Source organism: Arachis hypogaea, chromosome 14, assembly GCF_003086295.3.
Source record: "Arachis hypogaea cultivar Tifrunner chromosome 14, arahy.Tifrunner.gnm2.J5K5, whole genome shotgun sequence".
Taxonomy (NCBI): domain Eukaryota; kingdom Viridiplantae; phylum Streptophyta; class Magnoliopsida; order Fabales; family Fabaceae; genus Arachis; species Arachis hypogaea.
Genome location: NC_092049.1, coordinates 6,116,431 through 6,138,345, shown reverse-complemented (window position 1 = coordinate 6,138,345; position 21,915 = coordinate 6,116,431). Strand labels below are relative to the sequence as shown.

General features: G+C 37.0%; 1 protein-coding gene across 1 annotated transcript; it reads right to left on the bottom strand.

The window, feature by feature from the left end:
• Positions 1-2,872: 2,872 nt before the first annotated feature.
• Positions 2,873-4,729, bottom strand: LOC112741215 (ATP synthase gamma chain, chloroplastic). Its single transcript, XM_025790100.3, has one exon. The coding sequence runs from the start codon at positions 4,296-4,298 to the stop codon at positions 3,171-3,173; it is 1,128 nt and encodes a 375-aa protein (XP_025645885.1). The 5' UTR covers positions 4,299-4,729; the 3' UTR covers positions 2,873-3,170.
• Positions 4,730-21,915: the final 17,186 nt, after the last annotated feature.

The following is a 21,915-nucleotide window of genomic DNA, read 5'->3' as shown; positions in this document are numbered from 1 at the left end:
TTTACACTAAGTGATTCATTTTAGTCTTTAAAATTAAATGTCGTATACAAATTAGTTCCTTCATTAATTTTTTTTATTTAAAATTTTCAATATCTTAATGCAGAAAATTTAATTCTATTTTTTCACATATTTAAATATAAGTACATTTAATAAATGTTTTTATGATTTTAATTTTAACATAATAATTTAATACGGAAAAATACACTACCTAGGCTAATTTTTCATGCAACAAAGGAAGAAATTATATATTTATTTTTATTTTAGATAAGATTATCAACTTAGATGACTAAATTATCATCTCTCCCGATAAATACTCCAACAAACTCAAGTATTTCTCAACTTAATTCTCACATCAATTAGCTTAAACTCTTGGTGACTTAGGCATTTAGAGCATATAACTACATCTATCAATTTCAGATACGCCTTGTAACAACGATTATGTTATTTAATAAAAGAATTATATGATTGATTAAAAAAATATTTTTTAAATCCAGAAATGTGTATTTCATGGGAAACGAAAAATTTTAAAAAATGCATAATTTGATTTTTGATTTCTTGTTAAAAATACGTGTATTTTTTTATGAAAATAAAAAAATTTGTCTAATTAATCATATAATTTTTTTAATAACATATTTATATATTATAAAATTTATCAATATTAAATTAGAAAAGAATTGTATGATTAAAGTTAAAATCTTAAAAATGTTTATAAAAACATTTGTATTTAAAAATACGAGAAAAAATGAAATTGAAAATAGTGCATCTAAAATATTAAAAATTTTGAATTTAAAAAAATAGAAAAAATTCGTGAATGGATTAATTTGATGCACGACATTCAAAATTAATGGCTAAAATGAATCACTTAATGCAGAATTATGAACCAATTTAGTGCATCTATAATGATAATATAGTGGATAATACGTGAATGAATAATGTTACGATACATGGCACAAGCACAAACAGACACATGGTCAAATAAAAAGATTCATTCTCTTCATAAAAAAGAGGAGGTAGAAACAATAAAGATTTATTTTTCGACTCATCCCTGGAGTTGAATACCCCCCTCAAGAATTGTTTTTGATCCAATCCGGAGGAATCAATAGAAAAGACAAATCCCTTATGATACACCAGATCTGGCTCGATTATTGATAGAGTGAATAGATCTGCCATTTCTTGAGATCTCTCTTCTGATTCAAAATCGTGGTGTAACGTGTATCCCCCCTATTCCGTTCATGGAATAGATGAAATAAACCAAAAAATGGATTTTTGTTCAAGAATGAAATCTTATTGGAACTGTCCAGTTCATCCTTCGGAACCATATCCCATTCCGGATCTGGTCAAATACTATTGTGACACATAGTATAATCGTCCATGTCAACATACTAGGTGTCACTAATGGACCCGTCATCATACTATTACATATGGTCATACTATGAAGTAACACGTGTCACTAACGGTCGACATACCGTTAACAAAAAATAGATCAGAGATTAATATAATTAAAATCTCAAAAACGGTTATAATGCATTAAGTTAATTTCAGAACCACTTTAAAATTTAACTCTAAAAATTTATCATATTTTACTTTTGATATCCATATAAATATCTATAATTATATATTATTATATAAGTGAATATAAATATATAGTATATTTACTATTTAAATTATCATATAAAAGAATAAATATAATTAAATAACATATTAACTCTGGTAAAAATTTGTTTATAAATCCAAGCGCATAGTCCAATATTAAGTTATCGGAGTAGTTGAAAAGTTATCTGGGGGAAGATTTATCATTTTTGCCAAATTCTCTGTTTCCATCATGGTCAGAGGAACATTCAAGAAGGTGAACCAATCAAAGTGAAAATCAGATTTTCCGTTTTGCTTTTGGCTTTTCTACTTTAAGAATGCTAGGGGACCAATAATTTTTGTGATTTGTAGCCATCAAATAGCCATCAATGATGGTTTTAATGATGTGAGATTAATGTGAAATTTCATTTAATGGCTTATTTTTCTTTGCTGGTTACATGCTGGCTAGAATTTAACAAAATTGCTAACCCCTAGACTTTTCTTTTCTACTTTTCAGTTTCTTCTCTCACGACAACTTGAAGAAATGATGCGAACCAATCAAGCTGAAGGGATGCCACAGCAACAAAAAAATCAGCAATATATATGGTAATAGCCAGCTATTTTGTGACATTTATTTCTCTTCGTTTCACATAAAAATGATGTGACATACATCTTTCTTATTTGGTTATGGGAATATTCCATCCTTAACTATTGGAATAATTTCTTTTTAAATTTTCAGAGAAATGAGTACAATGGGATTTTATTAGAGTTTGCATGGAATCAGGGTTTGTGGTCTTCCTCTTAATAACTCAGCAGAGTCCTGTTTACTGATAAGAGTGATGATGCTTGTAAAATAAACAAGGACAAGTTAATAGGATTTCTTGAACTGACCAGCTTCACCCTGATGATTCTGGTTTAGTTTCTAGTTTCACTGGTGAGATGTTAGGTTTAGCATACATGGTGAAGCAATTCATAATTTGTTTGAAACTTCTAAATCGATTTCAACTTCAAGAGTTTCATAGTTTATGTTGTTGGCTTTGGCAACAAGTGCTCGTTAAAGATGTTTATGCTTCCAATAATATTTAAGAAAGAAAAAACAAGAAGCAAGTTTCATCTTCTCAATGAAAACCTCAATTTCTTAATACCTTAAGCAAGACGCTGATCAGATGAAGTCGTGTGTTATTCAGAACCTTTCTTTTTTGTCATGTAAAATCCTTGTATTTTTAAAGGATCGTCTTGATCACATGCAATTCTAGTCAAAAAAATAAAAGTATAGCATGTCCATGGTGGTTGCAAATAAATCAACAGAGAACTCTGGGAATTTTATGATATATAGATCTATTTTATTACATACATAATTTGTGAGATGAAAAGGAGGGAAAAAAACTTGACAAAAAAAACCGAAAGGTTTCGGTTGAGACTCCTAGTGCACAAGGTTTTTTGCATTTCAGAAGTGCAAAAATCGCACAGTTTCATAATTGTCATAAATAAGAACATTAGAATGTAACAAAAGGGAGTAACAACACCCTTTTATGATATTGGATACCTACAAATAAATCCAACCATGGATGATGATAATGATGATGAGGGCCAAAAATAACCTATTGAAGAGCATTGGCACCAGCAACAATCTCAAGAATTTCACCTGTGATCTTAGCCTGACGCTCCCTATTGTAGACAATGGATAAGTTCTTCTTCAATTCAACAGCATTATCAGTAGCACTACTCATTGCACTCATTCTAGCAGCAAGCTCACTTGCAAGTGATTCTTGAAGTGCTCTCAAGACTTGGCTGTTGAGATAAAGCGGCAAGAGAGCATCAAGGATCTGAACAGGATCCTGCTCAAACTCCAAGATTGGTGAATAGTCTTCTGTCTTTGTCCTCACAGAATCTCTCTCCACAGTTAGTTTTCCTTCCTTTGTTGTTAGCCTGAAGAACTCATCATCAGCAGCATCAACACAGTTTCCATTGATGTCACAAATCTCTCCCTTTGGTGACAGCGGAAGTAAGGTGTGAATCACAGGATCTGATTTCACCAATGACACAAACTTTGTGTACAAGAGTTCTACTTTGTCAACCTCTTCACTGATGAACAATGAGAAGGCATCATCAGCAATTGCCTGAGCCTCTTTAGCAGTTGGGAGTGTTCCTCCTTCTAGAAACCGATCAACTGGTATGTAAGGTCTACGGAGGAAGTAAGAGTTACCCTTCTTGCCGACACTAATGATAGTGTAGTCAAGACCAAGATCCTTCAATTCAGCAATTCTTTTCTCGGCTTTCTTAATGATGTTATTGTTGAAACCACCACAGAGACCTCTATCACCAGTGCACACAACCAGTGCTACCTTTTTCACTGGCCTAACTTTTGTGAGAGGGACATCAATGTCCTCAGTTTGGAGTTGCTCGTTGATGTTGTAGAGGACCTCAACAAGGGTCTCTGAAAAGGGTCTTCCATTGACAACAGCTTCTTGAGCCCTTCTGACTTTAGCAGCAGCAACAAGCTTCATTGCCTCTGTGATCTTCTGTGTGTTCTTAACAGATTCAATGCGGGTTCTGAGCTCTCTGAGACCACACTGTATTGGGGTGACAGAAGACCGTGAGGGGCTGCATGAGGGTGAGTTTTGTGAAGGGAGCTGAAAAGGATTAAGAACAGAACGGAAGGAGAGGTTGGAGGCATCAGAAAGGGAAGGTTTTGAAGATACCAACATAGTGAGGTTGGAGCAAGACATTATTGCAGATGAAGTAGTACTTTTGGGGCTTCTGTAATGTAAGTAGATTACAGCAGCAGAAAGAAAGGGAGAGAAAGAGGGTTGTGGTGTATTGGTTTGGTTGGTTTATGTTGAGATTGATGTTATCCTCTCCTTCTGTGTTCATAGATGCCCAATTTGCCATGGTTGTATCAAATGGGGAATGAGTGGAGGGAATGAGAGGGAGTGGATGAGGTTTTGGGATAACGAATTTTGACGGTTGGCGGAGAGAGCAGATTGCTGTGTACATGTGGTTCTTGTGGGTCCAATCTGATGTGGCTGGGTAACACAAAATCTTTTTTTTTTTTTTCTTTCCTTCAAATTAGATACACTGACATCTAAAATCATCTGTTGCAAGTGAAATGGTCCGAATTTCGACTTTTCAATATTTGTTACTATATCATTCATATTTTAACCCTTAATTTTCACCTTTTCCGTAATAATTGAGGTTTGAACCCCAAAAGCATCATACCACAATTTTCTGCTTGTTATATCAGAATTTCGTTGGTGCTGAAGGTATATGCGGCTATTCGAGCTGTGGCTTTTTCTGCTCTTAATTTGTCATGTAAAGTTGTTAACTCTAACACAAAAAAATTCGACAAATAGAGATTTATACAATTCAATTCTATCATGAATTATGAGGCAATGGTATGCCTATAATTAAAGTGACTTGATAACTTCACATGACAAATTACAGGGGTTGGGGACTTGGGGGACTAAGAGTCTTATTGTGTCAAAGATGAACCAGCTAAGAGGATAATTCTAACCGCCACATATACCTTTAGCACTAAATATTTACAAATTACAAACACTAAATAGCAAATAGTTATACAAATCTAAAGTCCCATTATAACATAAGAGTCATGTTACACATTTAAGTCTTTTTCGTAAATAAATCTAACTAAGTTGGTCCAAGGTCAATAAAAATCAATTTCATTAATGAGAGCGTGAATACACGCTCCAACTACATAAAATGTTTTCGCGTTCCTCTCTTTCTCCTTCTTCTTCTCTCTTTTCTTCGCATTTCTCTTCTTTCTTCGTGTTCCGATCCCTCTTTTTTTTTCGCGTGTTTCCTTCACATCATCGTTCTTTTTTTTGCTCTTGTTGTTTCCTTCGCGTGTTTCTTCTCTCTCTTAGTGAGTTTGCATTATTAAACATTTCTTCTTCTTCTTTGTTTAATTTTTTGTTTTTATTCTTATTAAAAGAGTAAAACCAGAAGAATAACGAGAAGGTAAAACAAGATGATGGACAAGAAAAAAATGATGATGATAATGATGAAGAAAAAGAAGGAGGAGGAGTTTTGAGTTTTGGTTCATTCTGAATTTGAATTTCGGTGCATTCTGGATTTAATTTCGATGCATTTTGGTTTTAACTTGTTTTAAATTGAATTTGTTTGTGTGTCGTCGTTATTAAAGAATTTCAGTGCATTCTGAATTTAAAATGTTATACATATAAAGAGAAGACAATGATAATGACAATAATGATAATGGAGAAAGGAAAGAAAGAAGGAGATTGAAGAAATTTAAATGAGAAAAGGAGGATGGGGAGGAGGTGTGGTGGATGGTAGTGGCAACAACAATGATAACAAAGGAGAAAGATGAGAAAAAAAAGAGGAAGAGGAGAAGAAGAAGATGATAATAATGAAGAACAAGGAGGAGGATGAGTTTTGAGTTATCATTTAGTAGGGATGGCAACGGGTCTCTATAGGGCGGGGACGTGCCCCCCGCCCCCGCCTCCATTACCTGTCCCTGTCCCCACCCCATCCCTGCGACGAGTAGCGGGGACCCTGTATCCGCTGGGGACCTGGGTATCTGTGGATTTTAAAAAAAATTGAAAAAACAGAAAAAAATTTGAGAAATATAATCAAAATCATAGCATTCAGAATCAGAAATATAAATTAGGATTAACAGAATCAAAATCACACCAAATAATTAACATAATCAGTATCACAATAATCAGAATCAGAAATATAAATTAGGGTTAATAGAATCAAAATCACAGCAAATAATTAACATAATCAGTACCACATCAATCAAAATAGAATCAAAATCACAGCAATCAAAATCAGAAATATAAATTAGGGCTAACAGAATCAAAATCACTTTAAAGAGACTCTGACGCGACGATAGCGAAGAGGCTGATGATCTTGCTGGATGACGAACAGGCTCTGATGGCGAGGAGGCCCTGACGCGATGGCAAAGAGGCTCTGATGCGACGCTGCTGCCTCGGTTGGGTCAGGAGGCGACGGCGATGTTCTCCTCAGTTGGGTCAGCGGCGACGACGACGTTCTCCTCAGCGACGACGATGTTCTCCACGGGATAGGACTTAGGCACGCGATGATGCATTTCTGTGGTGAGCCAGTGACCAGTGACCTCGAGAGTGAGAGTGGAGAATTTCGACGGTGAGGGGTAGGAGGTGGCAGACGACGAGAAGACGAGGCGAGGCTCCGACGCGAAGACACACTCCCTGCTACGGTGAGTGTGAGGGTGACCTCGATAGGTGGCGATGAGGGACTGAGGGGGTGGGAGGTGGCGGTGAGGGGCTGGGAGGTAGCGGTCGGCGGTGGTGACTGTGCGTGCATTTGTGAGAGGACTCAGAGGAGAGGAGAGGCTGATGGTTTAAGGGTGAAGAGTTTGAAGAGTTTCAATTTGGGGAGTGACGGCTAGGGTTATTTCATATATGTTATATATATAGTAAGGGTAATTTAGACTTTTCATATATACGGGAATTTAATGGGTCCCCACGAGGGGGGACCTCTATCCCTTCCCCCGCCCCGTTTATTACACGAGGCCCCGTCCCCCGTCTCAATGGGTAAAAAATCGTCCCCGTATCCGTCCCCCAGCGGGTAAATCCCCGCAGATACCCGTCCTATTGGAGATTTTTGCCATGCCTATCATTTAGTAATTTCGGGGCATTCTGGATTTAATTTCGATGCATTCTGGATTTAATTTTGATGCATTCTGGTCTGGACTTCTTTTGAATTGAATTTGTTTGTGTGTCATCATCATTAAAGAATTTCGGTATATTATGGATTTGAAATGTTATACATATAAGAAAAAGACGACAATGATAATAATAATGATAAGATGATGATAATAATGATGATGGAGGAGGAGGGGGAGGAAAAAAAAGAAGGAGATAAAAGAAATTCAAATGAAAAAAGAAAAAAGAAAAGGAGGAGGAGATAGAGGTGGAAGTGGTGGCGTCGTCGTGGTGACAACGACAATAATGAAAGAGCAAGATGAGAAAGAAGAAGAATAACGCAGAGAAATTTGAATAAAAAAACAAAGTCAGCAGAGAAAGAAGTCGACAAAAGACAGTTACAGATAGTGTCATGTTCAGTCAAAGGTTGTTACAGATAGTGGCGCATGGATGTCAATTAGGTTATACCAACTTGGTTGGACTTAATTGGGTAATTAACTTGGTTGTAGAGCATTATTCATAAGACAAATGGAAAGAAGAATTCTTTATCTCACCACTTGAGCACTACAAACTGCCATCAAACATTTGCAACTATATTGCATGCCAAAGCTGCCATCATGAACAATGCAAACAAACTTGGTCGGTTCATATGGTGCATCATTTGCTGCACTTCAATCAACCATCTATTCTTTTGTATTTCAAACAGCCAATCCTATATCAAATTTGATTTGGTTTGCCAAAACACTCTCCAGGCGTTTCGTGGTGTGGCGAACACAAGGGGGCCTACAATTGTGCAATGTCTGTGGTATTTCCCTTCTCTGTGACTGGTTTACCAATTGTCAAGTTTACGGAAGCAGGGTCCTCACCATTTGTACCCCTTCCAATATGCAACTTTTGAGAGCAAAGGACTAGATGATGTCATTGTAAGGAGGATGAAATATACGTATATATATTAATGTGAATTGGTAATGTGGTACAATGAATATTCAAAATTCTCAGTCAATGTAACAGTAACATATAATTGTGAGTAAATGGAAGAAGAAAACAAAAAAAATATATTGACAAAAATTTTAGAACTAAGGAAATAATTGTAAAGTCAAGCCAGAGTCAATTGTGAGTGCTGGATACCTGAAGAAAATGAAGAGGAAGGAATTAAGAAGAGAATAAGGAATTGAGAGAGAGGAAAGCACAACAGAATTATCAAGGAGAAAAGGAGTACCACATCATGATGCCCTTTCATAGCCTTCTAAGCGAGTACTTGTAGTTCTAATTCTCTCACTTCTTCTTGGTCCTTGATGCAACGAGTCATTCTCCACGTGTCCCCTTTCCATAACTAACTTTTCCCCTATTGAAATGCTTGCATTCACCATTCCATCATGATTCTGTTTTGCGTGCCCTACTATGGGTTTTGCTCCTTTATTCATACACGTAACATTATCCTTTCCATTGAGAACAACCTTGTCCTTAAGGTTGAATTGAGAAAAAACTCTGGCAAAAGTGTTAGCATTCTCCTAAGTTGAGACAATCGCATTCCATTCACCCCATTGGACCAAGATCTTAGAGTTCTCGTGACCATCCTTGATTATTGTTCGTGCCTCAAGTATTGCATGTGGCTGCAGTATAGGACCAACCTCATTGGACTGAAGTGGTAGTGGCAAGTATGGAGGGTTCTACTCTCCACGAAACTTCTTTAAAGCATAAATGTGAAAAGCATCATGAATCTTCGCCACTGGTGGCAAGTCCAACTTATATGTGACAACACTTAGCTTTTTCTTGATCAAGAAGTGTCCAAAGTAGCACATTCCCAATTTCTGGTTCTTTCGTAAGGCCACCGAGTGTTGCTTATAAGGTTGCAACTTGACCAGCACCAAATCACCTTCAACAAACTCTTCCTGATGACGATTAGCAAATTGCTGCATAAAATGTTGTGCACGCGACAAGTGCATCTTGAGAGAATCTAAAAGCTTGTCCCACTACAATAACAATTCATGTGGCGAAGGTTCATCGTCTACGGAGAATTCATAGTGCATAAGAGATGGGGGGGGGGGGTCACAGCCAAACAAGGCTTTAAATGGAGTCATCTTTATGCTACTATGGAAGGATGTATTATACCAATTTTGGGCCCAAGGAAGTCTTTCCAGTCATCTCCGAGGTTGATCGAAATAGAGGCAACGCAAACACATCTCAAGGGATTTGTTGAGAACTTCACTTTGGCCATCGGACTGAGAGTGATAGGCCGAGCTCATTGCTAGTGTTGTCCCTTGGAGTTTGAATAGTTGCTGCCAAAAGGTACTCACAAAAATCTTGTCCTTGTCTGATACAATTAACTTTGGAAACCTATGAATCTTCACTATATTCTTGATAAATGCTTCAGCCACTGTCCTACTAGAGAAATCATGCTTAAGTGGAATAAAATGGGAGAATTTTGTCAAACGGTCAATGATTGCCATAATAATTGAGTAGCCATTAGCTGAACGCAGAGCCACAATAAAGTACATGGCTATATCCTCCCAAACTTGTGATGGAATTGGTAGTGGTTGTGGCAACCCAGCCGGCAACTTGGTATCCACTTTAGCTCGCTGACAAATGGAGCAGGAGAGAACATAGTGGCATATATCGCACTGCATATTTGGCCAATAAAAGGAGGAACAAATGCGTTCAATTGTCTTAGCTATCCCAACATGACCTCCTAGTGCACCGTCATGATATTCCTTGAGAATTACTTAAATTAAATTGCTGTTGGCAGACACCACTACCCGGTTATGCCAAAGAAGCACTCCATTCTTCAAAGAATAATTATGATTATTCAGGGAATTAGTATGGCATTGTTGTAGAATCTCTTGTAGTGTTGCATCTACTTCAACCTTTTGCTTTAAAATCTTCAACCAATTAGACTTATGTGTAGACCAAACCCCAAAATAGCAACGTGAAAGAGCGTCAATAGGGATATTCTCTGGACCTGGTTTATATTGAATTTCAAAATCAAAACCCAACAGCTTATGGAGCCACTTGTGTTGCTCAAGTGTATGCAGATCTTGTTCTATCAAGGACTTGAGACTTCTCTTATCAGTTTGGATCACAAATTTCTTACCAAGCAAATAGTGGCAAAATTTTGCCATGACTTCAGTAATTGGATAAAACTCCCTGACATATGATGACTGCCTTTGCATCAATGGGGACAGCTTCTTGGAGAAAAAAGCAACGGGGTGTTTGCCTTGTGAGAGTGCTACACCTATTTCCATACCCGAAGCATTAGTTTCTAGTTCAAAGGACAGATCAAAGTTTGGCAACGCCAAAATAGGTCTTGAAGAGATAGCCACTTTGAGTTTCTCAAAGGCTTGAGCTGCAAGAGAAGTCCATTCAAATGCATCTTTCTTTAGTAAATCAGTTAAAGGGGCTGCTAAAAAAGCATATCCCTGAATAAACTGTCGGTAATATCCAATCAATCCTAAAAATTCTCAAAGCTATTTAGGATTAAAAGGTGTTGGCCACTCCTTGACTACATGAACCCTATCCAAGTCCATGTGAACTCCATCCCCTGAGATTGTGTGACCTAAGTAATCCACCGTAGACACCCCAAAAAGACATTTTGAGAATTTTGCAAACAAGCATTCTTGCTAAAGAAGCTGCAACACCAGCTTCAAATGATGTAAATGAGCCTCCCATATTGAGCTATATATTAAAATATCATCGAAGAAAACCAGCACAAATTTCCTCAAATAAGGATGAAAAATATTTTGAAATGTAGCCAAAGTGTTTGTTAAACCGAAGGGTATGACCAAACATTCGTAAAGGCCTTGGTGGGTCCGGAAAGTCGTCTTAAAGTGATCTTTTGGTTTAACCAGAATTTGATGATATCCATAACGCAAATCCAGTTTCGAAAACACAGTAGCTCTAAACAATTCGTCTAATAATTCATCACCTATTGGGATAGAGAAGCTGTCCTTAATTGTGATGCTGTTCAAGGCGCGATAATTGGTACAAAACTGTCATAATCCATCTTTCTTTTTCACCCATAGAATAGGAGACGAAAATGGACTCTTGCTAGGATGTATAATGCCTTCCTTCAGCATATCCTGCACCATAAGTTCAATTTGTGCCTTTTAATTGTGGGGTATCTATAGGGTCTTGCCTTGACAGGTTCAACATCCTTAACCAACGAAATGGCATGATCATGGGATCTTGGAGGAGATAGGCCCGAAGGTGTATCAAATACAGCAGCATGTAAACACAATAAGGCTGTGAAGTCAAGTTGCATGTCACTAGGCAATTTCAAGCCATCTCTCTCCTCTTGATTAGCATGTTGGACCTGCAATGTAAAGCATTTTGCTATAGCATTAGTATTCATAAATCGTCTAATGTGATGATATTGTGCTTGCATAAGTGTGGGATTTTTGTCACCATAAACTGTGAGAAACTTCCCTTCATGCAAAAACTTAATGAAGCCCACATCATAGTCAACTATATGAGCTCAAAGACACTTCAACCATGTAGTGCCCAATACCAGATCACCCCCATAAACATTAAGGACATATACATCAGTAACAGTCATAGTAGAGCCGTGAAAATTCACCTCTAAGGAAGGGATTCGCCCCTCCAGTGTCATGACGTCAAAGTTACCCACGGTCTCCTTAAACCTTGAAGCAGGTTCGACAGCCATGTTCAGAAAGTTTGCTGGTTGGGGTTGAATAAAGCTATTAGAGCTTCCCCATCTAAAAGCACTTGAATCGGCATTCCATTAATCGAAGCTGTCATTCTAATAGTAGCAGGGACAATAGTACTATGCATAGCATTATAGGAAAGGTGATGCTCCAATACTTGTTCCAACTATGCCATAGTATCATCGGAAGTTGGAACCTCTGCCAGCACGTTCGCACCTGGAGGATCCTCATCTTGCTCCAATTGAAAAATCATGAACTGTCAATTTGAGCAACGATGAGAAGCCAAAAACCTTTCATCTCACCAGTAATATAACCCTTTGTCATGCCTACTCTGCATCTCTGTGGGACTTAGACGATGAATAGGGGATTTGGTAGATATTTGTACTGGATGCTGCGGTGAAGATGGTAACAGGGGTGACAAGGCACTACGCACTGGACCTCGAGGCAGAGCTGGATTTGGAGTTGCAGTGGATGCGCAATGGTTGGCAGGTCCCATAGTGGCTCTCGGCACTATAGCAAACTTATCCTCGTAGAGGCGGGCTAAGGTGAGTGCGCACATCAATGATGGCGGGAACTAAGCCTTAACCTCACGGCGAATCTCCTGTCATAATCCACTAGTGAAACAATTTCGCAAAGCCTCGGGTGGCTCTATACTAGTATGATTGGCCAGAGAAACAACTCAACATAGTACTCATCTACTGTGGCCGTGTGTTGTAATTTGAATAAGAGTTCCCTAAGTGATTCAAAGAGAGAAGGCCCAAATTCCAACTCCAGAGCTCTCTTCAGTTGATTCCATGAACGAAACTGAGCTGTGTGCTGAGACATTTGGAACCAAGGGATCGTTGGTCCTGCCATGTGAAATTGTGAATTGCAGCGATGCCAATTTGCTCTTCTCTGGTATCCTGAAAAAATCGAAATACTAATCCATGGAGAGGATCCACCCTAATGCATCTGAGCCATCGAATTTGGGAAGATCAAAATTCACCCTCCGATTCAACCCCACACGAGGTTACCAGTCAACCCCCGAGTTCGAACCATGGGTGTGCTCTTGCGAAGGGGAATGACCGAGAGCCCGATCCTATAAAAGTTGAGTCAAGGATGACTGGATCTCATCAAATTTGATTTTCGCCACCTCATTAGCGCGAGCATGTTCAGCTCTATTCTCATCGTGTGTCGCTTCAATCATGTGAAACAAATTCTTGACCTCAGCCTCCAAACTCTTCATGCAAGTATTATCGGCGATAGCCATGGAGGAATGAAAGTATTATATATATATATATATATATATATATATATATATATATATATATATATATATATATATATATTGATGTGAATTGGTAATGTGGTACAATGAATATTCAAAATTCTCAGTCAATGTAACAATAACATATAATTGTGAGTAAATGGAGGAAAAAAACAGAACAAGAAAAATATATTGACAGAAATTGTAGAACTAAGGGAATAGTTGTGAAGTCAAGCCATAGAGTCAATTGTGAGTACTGGATACCTGAAGAGAATGAAGAAGGAATAAATTAAGAAGAGAATAAGGATTTGAGAGAGAAGAAAGCACAACAGAATTATCAGGGGAAAAGGAGCACCACATCACGCTGCCCTCTCATAGCCTTTCAAGCAAGTCTTTGTAGTTCTAATTCTCTCACTTCTTCTTGATCCTTGATGCAGCGGGTCATTCTCCATGTGTCCCCTTTTCGTAACTAACTTTTCTCCAATTGAAATGCTTGCATTCACCATTCCATCATGATTCTATTTTGCGTGGCCTGTTATGGGTGCTGCTCTTTTATTCATACACATAACAGTCACATATGAATCTAAACTTAGCTATGAAGAATTACTTCTGGGATTGTCTCCCTCAGACCCACACTAGCCAAAACCTTGCTTAGTGACTTGAGTATTAGAATTGGCCCTAAGGATGACATGGTTTTTTTTTTCATACAAGCTCTTCTAAAGTTGGGGCCTCGTAAGAAATCAAAGTAAAAAATGAAAAAAATGAGATTCAAGAATTAACTGAAACACGATTTTATGGCTTGTTAAATATTAACATGATGTGGGACTGAATGCCAAGACGAATACAGTTAGATAATAGATTGATAGATGACATACAATTACAACATGAAGCAGAAGCCAAAACTGAAGAATGTTAATCAAGAAGGAAGAGAAGATTGCCGTTTAGAATTTAGACAAGGCTCAACTAGCAGAGTTGATCTCAAACGGATAAATGTGAATCTCAAAACTTCCTGATTAAGAAAAGGTTTATCATGATTGGTACAATGAATTGCCATCAGCAAAGGAGCCAAAAAGGGCACAAATAAATCAAAGACAAGATAGAGTAGTCTGAAAATAGAAGTATACCCTCTCAGTGAAGGACTCCAAACATGGACTCTTCATCAGAGTTTTCCTACAGGTAATCTCCTCTGCAGTCAAAGGAGATGTCTTCATTCTTCGAACTTCCTATTCAAAGAAATTAACTAATATCTCAATTTAATTAAACTGTATAGTATAGTATGAGAGAGAGAGAGAGAGAGAGAGAGAGAGAGAGAGAGAGAGAGAGAGAGAACATAGATTTACCTTTATTGGATTCTCTCCTTCATACAGATAGCATCCTCATTATCTATGTCTACTATTGGACTCCGGGATTTCATTGTGTTGCTTAAATCTCCCATTGTAAAACCATTAGCATCAGTTGTACCAGTCAAGAACTCAAGATAGTGTGCTTTTCTTGATTAGTCTTAGATTGTGAAATCAAAATTGATGACTGTAAACTAATTTCCTCCTCAGCATGCTCAGATTCAATAGCAGCATATATTTTCTCCTTAGTGGGTAGCTTTGTTGACTTTGTACATATACCCCACTATTGACAACATTACCATCCAAACCATCAACCTTAGAACTCAAACTTGAAGATACTTCTTGTGAAGGGGTTTCCTTTAGAATAGAGAAAGAAACTTTATCTTCATGTTCTTCCTCCTCCTCTTCTTTATCCTCTTTGGGTTTCAAACTCCTCTCATGGCTTTCAGTAGAAGAGACTGCATTCTAATTCTTGGCAAAGGCATTTTTTACGAACAGTATAAGATTAAGTTTGTTCTTGACAGCCTCCCATGAATTCAGAAGTATATCAAAGAGGCAGTATCACAAGAGATTGAAGTTTAATGCACTATAGAACCTCAAGAAAGGAGAAGGCAGTGGAAAATAAAAAGCACAACAAGCTGCCCAGCATATATGCATATATGTTTGCTCATGCATCCCATCTTTTAGGTCCCATGACATCTAATGGAAGTTTATTTCAAACTTAAATACTATTTTATTTTTTCAAAAATAGAACCACATAACTGAAAATCAACATAAAAATGAAAAAGTGATTTGTGATATTTTGTAAATTTTAGGATTTCCCAACAAGTTAGCATAACACCATATTTATTAGTATTCAGTAAAATATATACCAATATATAGAGGGAGGGCAAAATGATAATACGATAACAACTTAGCTGTCTCTCAACAGATGGGGCCGGTTAAATGGATTAGTTGATTTCATAGTGTTCTAACTTCAATCATGTTTACCACAATTGGAAGTACTATACTAGCAACATTAAAGAAAATAACAGTGTACAGACTGTACATAGATTCTGATAGTCTGCTTTCAATATGGTTTATGTGCATTTTCAGTCCTCTTACAACCAACTCTAATCTTACTTCACATGAAGGAGGTATCAAGCAACACCAGGATTTCAAAAATAATTTTGATGAAGCAATACTTGATCACCCTTCCTCTCCATCCTCAACCCTTAAAAAAAGAAAAAAAATTGAACTTTGGCAGTAACACTCTTAATCTAACAAAACCTTAAGTCCTTAACAGATAATTGAACCCCATTTACAAACGAAAACTTCACAACAATTTGACATTGCAGGGTGATAAATTTAACAAAAACAAAATCCAAAATTTAATACTGAAATCCAACCCAAAATCTAATTGCCATCAACAACAACAATTTCAGGGAGAAAATTTGGAAATCACGAAATTGAAATCGCATCCAACATTAAAAACCCTAGCAATCTAAAGCCAAACAAAAAAAAAAATCAAAATTGTACCCAAAAATAGAAGGGGAAGATGATAGAGAAAGCAAAATTGTAATGTGGAGCGCACCAGTAGCAGCAACGACTTGCGAGGTGCTTCAATGAGTGGCGAACTTCTGCTGCAAATGAATGAGCAGAATACCTTGATCGAGAGAAACCACTTTCACTGAAGAAATTCGGTCGGCGATGGCCGGCGGATGGTGGTGGGATGGGCGGGGCTGGTGGCAGCAAGGGTGGCTGATTTGGTCATTTGGCCACAAGGGTGGATTTGTAATTCGAAATAATAATTTTACGATTTAAATTTTATTATATTTTATATTTTATATATTTAATTTACTCTTTCAATTAATTTTTGAGTAAATGCTCAATCCGGTCCCTAACCATTTGAACGATAGACAAAGCGTCCCCTAAAGATATGAAATTGACCCACCGGACCCCCAACCACACACGAAACCGCTTACAGCAGACCCAGCAACCGGATGGGAGAAGGTCGAGCGATGACATGTCAGTTTCTCCGCCATGTGGATATTGTCTTTCTCCAAATTGAGACCAATTGACCCCTCCCAATTTCAGAAACAGCGTCGTAAAGGCTGTTTTGAATTTCCACAAAACCTCCCATTCTCCTTTCTCATTTACGCTTTACTCTAACCCAGACAAACCCTTCATCTTCATTCCCTCCAAAAACTATACTTGACATTGACGACCTGCGAGTTAAGGCATGTACTCATAAGCTTCCAGGGACGAGGAGTTTGCGACGACAGTACTGCATTGCAAGAGTAATCGGGCACGGTGAGTGGCATTTTTGTTCTTCTTCCTTTTTCTTCATGTTTTACTTAGCGTGAGTAAAGAACATCAGATAGGTCGTACTCTGTAATAGGAAACTATGATGAAAAAGTTGTACTGGTTGAGAAATCGGTCTCGTTAGGGTTAAATTTTCTGTAATTATTTATCTGCAAATTAGGGCAAAGTAGAGCATGTTCAGAGTTTAAACTTGTTTTAGTCAAGTATATTTGATCAGTAAAATCACAATTTTTTATCCTTATTGCGTTTAAATTTTGTGGGTTGAAGTTCCAAAATTTATGTTAGTCGATGTTTTGAAGTGTATATAATGTCATTTTTTAATGTGATGCAGATGTCTGTTTTTGTTGTGCCTGTATTTTATCATGGTGGCAAATTTATTAAAGATGAAAGTGGAATTTTACGTTACAGAGATGGGAAGGTGACAAATTTTTCAACCACCTAGTTCTTATAATCTAAGTACCAAATTTTTCAACCATACAGTCTGCTGAATAAGACCCAAAATGACAATGCCATTGCAATTCCAACCAACAATGTCAGAATAGTCTTGCATTTAGTACTCTTAGATTTCATTCCTGCTCTATCCTTTGCCATCAACAACTCCATGGATTCCAACTTCTCTTCCAATCTCTTAACTTGGTCCACCAATTCATTAGAACTAACATCTTTAGCATGGAAAGATGTCACATATTCATCTAGCCAAGCAAAGAATTTACAATGAGGAGTTTTGGTCTACAACAACACATGAACTTGCTAAGACAAGAATAAAAAAAAGAAACAAAGAAAGAAAGAAAGAATGTGAAACTAGAAAATGTCCCACTTCAATGTGTTTACCTTAAAATAGGCGCACCCGAAGAAGAGTCTGTTTGGATTGTCTATGGTGCTTGATTCAAACAGTATGGCATATGTTCGGCAGTTACATGTTGGTGCTGTAAATTTTTTCTTCCTACTATTCGCACCTTTCCGAAAGCTACTGGTCGAGCCCAACATCGCACTTGAACCCTCGCTTTGTGCATCGGTACCAATCTCAGTTTTGCTTCGTGAGTAGCAACCACCATATTTTTCAATCATGACTTGCATATAGTAATCCTCAACTGTAGCTCCAACAAAGATCTGAACTCTAATTTGGAGAAGATTCAATCCGGCCTTGACGATGCCATTTTTGAAATTGGGAGAGATCTATTGGTCTCAATTTGGAAGAAGACAATATCCACGTGACGGAGAAACTGACGTGTCATCGCTCCACCTTCTCCCATCCGGTTGCAAGGTCCGCTATAAGCGGTTTCGTGTGTGGTTGGGGTCCGATGGGTCAATTTCATATCTTTAGGGGGCGCTTTGTCCGTCGTTCAAATGGTTAGGGACCGGATTGAGCATTTACTCTTAATTTTTCTACCTTAGCTGCAATTACCGGTAAAATATGTTTTTTATTATGTATTAAAATTAAATGGAATGTAATCAAACTTGAAAATTTATGGTCTGCATCCTATCAATGATATGCTAGAAGTGGTGTTGGCTGCACTTTTTATGGATGAGAGGAACCCCTAAGTACTTTCCTAAGTTAGCTATTAGGAAAATACCTAGATCTTGACTAAGTTGGTTTTTGATACTGTGATTTACATTCTTTGAGAAATAAACATACGATTTGTTAAAACTAATCCTTTGACCAGAGCTGTCACAAAAAAAAAGAAGAAGGAGTGCTTATTTTACTACTTTCACCTGTCCTTTGTCAGCTTTAGCAAACAAAACAATATCATCTGCAAAGAATAAATGAGAAATCTTAGGGCCATGTCGTGTGAGGGAAATATACTCTCACTTTTTATCTTCTATTAATTTATTTATGAGTTGAGGTAATCTTTCAATACATAAAGCAAAAAGATAAGGATAAAAGGGATTTCCTTGTCTGATGCCCCTGGTGGGGAAGAAAACGTCTGACGGTGAGCCATTTCAGAGGAGGATCATAGTGGAAGTTGTGATACAATTTTTATGATGTTATTAATATTCTTCGGGATGCCTCTATCTTCCAAAGTTGCTATAATGAAACTCCAGTCTAATCTGTCATAGACTTTTTCTAGATCAATTTTGATAACCATCATTCTTTTGCCATGACTCTTGTTCCTCATTATATGAACCACCGCTTGAGCTACTAGGATATTGTCTACACTAACCCTGCTATGCATGAAGCAAGCTTGTGTATTAGAGATAAGAGTAGGCACATACTTTGTCAAACGAAAAGCTAAATTTTTTTGTCACAAATTTATAGCATACATTGTAGAGGCTAATAGGTCTGAAGTGCCAAAAATTCTCAGGAGAGGAAATTTTAGGAATAATCGCAATTAGAGTTCTATTAACCTCAACAGTGTTATCTGGATCCTAAAAAATTTTCTTAATCCAGTCGATTATGGAGTTTGCTACAATATTCCATGAATGTTGGTAGAATTTTGTCGGTAGACCGTCACTACCTGGTGCTTTCTAACTTTCCAAATTGAAAAGTACATCTTTAATCTCCTCAGTTGTAACATTTTGGAAATATCCATGTAATCTATTCCCAGTAATTTCATAAAACAACCAGTGATAAGGAAAGTGGAGGCATTCGAGTCTGCTGAGTAGAATTCTTAAAGTAGGTGATTCCCCAATTTTTCAGAAAAACTACATCTTTCACCTATTCTCCTTGCTCAAATTTTAAAGCCACAATCTTATTCCTGTTCTTTCTTCCATTGGCTTTTTGATGAAAATATCTTGAGTTCTTGTCTCCAAACTTTATATTATTACATCTTGACATTTGAATCCAGTAAGCCTCTTCTTGAACATTTATAGCTTCATACTCCTTTCAGAACTCCCTTTGCAGTTTTTCTAGGAATGGATTTATAATGAAAGACAACTTGTTATTAATGCCTTCCATTATATTTAGAATTTTTTGCTTTTTTCTAAAAATATGACCAAAGACTTCCTTTTTCCATATTCTAGTGTTGTTAGTAATGTTTTGGATATTTTGCAAAAGACTGCTATTTTTGTCCCAAATCTGATTCACCATATTATTATAATCCTGGTGGAGGATCCAAGGTGTCAAGAATCTAAAAGGCTTAGGACCAACCTCAGTTTCGGCCATCTAAAAATCAAGGAGAATAGGTAAATAATCAGACTTAAGTTTAGGTAAGTGTTTAACACACACATCTAAAAATCTAGCAGAAAAATTCAGGTTGCCAACAAAATAATCTAAACGTCTTTTAACATTCCCTCTTTGCCAAGTAAAGGGAGGGTCACAAAAATTTAAATCATATAAATTGCAAGTATTAAGACAATTTATAAAATTATTTGTATCTTGAGAAAGGTTAGAAGAACCCCTTGTTTCATTAAGATTGGTAATAGAGTTGAAATCTCCTCCATAAAACCAAGGTCCGTTTATGCTTCCAGCTATATCGTCCAAACATTACCAGAGCTCCATTATTTTACTAACTTGTGGTCCACCATGAATAGCAGTGAAATTTCAAAAAGCTTCATCCTTCCATTTCACTTTAAGGTGAATAAATTGTTTATGTATATGGAGACGTTTAATATTCCATTCATTCTTTTTCCACAAGCACCAAATTTCTCCGGAGAAGCCATCTGCCTCGCTAATACACTAGTCATTGAAATCAAACCTTTTGATAGTTGATTATGCTTTAGAACTTGAAATATGAGTCTCAAGAAGGATACAAAAATAACTTCTATATTTTTGAGTTAAATCTTTAATAATAGACTGAAGTCCTTTTGATGAAGTTCCTCTACAATTCCATGTAATAATATTCATAATTAAAACAAATATAATAAAAGATCATGAGATAAGGATAATAACTCCCTGGTCTATTCAGATAAACAGATTAGGTCTCCATAGGCTTTGGAGCCCCTTCTTCTATGTTGCTTTCATTAGGAGTATGTGAAGATTAGCTACTTTCCTTGTCCATCATGGTAGTATCTTTTTCATAGATAAGTTCTCTTTCTGGAGGTTTATCCTTACCATTTCCTTTGGTCTTTTCTTCCAATATTCCTCCTCCTATAGTTACCGCGATAAGCTCACTAACCTTGGGGTCCAAAGGATCATTTAAGTTAACGTAATTTTTTTGTTGGTAATTTCTGTGAATGTCATTCAACAGCTTGTTGAACTGCTCCCAATATTCATGATGTTTTTCCCCTTTTTTTTGCCATTCTCTTGATTTCTTTTATGAGTTTGTGTTTACTTAAGTCTCCCTCCTGTTGAGCTGATTTCTTCTTCTCCATATTTGGTTTGCCAGCACTATTCTTCTTGGTACTTCAATAGACTTTCCATTTTGAGATTTTGACATTTGATTCCTTTTTACTCCAGATGTTTGACATTTCACAATATTAGTTGTTTTAGTATACTGATGCTTATCTTTAGCCATAATCCTTGTCTCTTTTGACTTATCTTGTTGATTTGTTTCCTTTCTAAGATTCTTTCCTTTTCCATTTGATTCTAAATTGATTAGCACGTCAAATTTGTTAGTATTAATACTGATTTTTTACTCACCATTCACTTTTTCAAAATTCTACTTGTTTCTTTTTTTTATTCTTTTTTACTATCATCCATGGTCCAAATGGGCCCTCTTCCGTATTAACTCCAAAATCCTGATCTTTCGCGCAAATTATTAAATTTTGATTTATTTTTGTATTTGCAACGACCAGATTCTGCTGATTTTTCCTTGATTTTTTCCGTAATAACTTCTTTTTCTTTTTGATTTGCCTGAACACAAGACTCCGACTGGTTCTGGACAACAGCTGCTGCCACTCTTTTACGGTGGTTCTATTCATTCGCCATTTCCTTTCTTCCTCCAATAGCAGTCACTTCATTTTTCTTTTCCAAACACCTTGCCGATGGCCATATCGGCCACTATTGAAGGAAATTTGGTGGAGGCCTTCATAGACCAAATAGAAAAATTTTTCCTAGAGCTGAGAAGGACAATACCAATTGTTTTTTCAAATCAACCTCCACACAAATTCGTGCAAATTTGCCTCTAAAGTGTATGAAAATGTGTTCATCCACCTTGAACATGGTTCCAATATTTTTTCCCACCTTTCATAGAAAATACTTATTGTACAACTCTGTTGGAAGATTTGGTATTCACTCAAACCGCTAC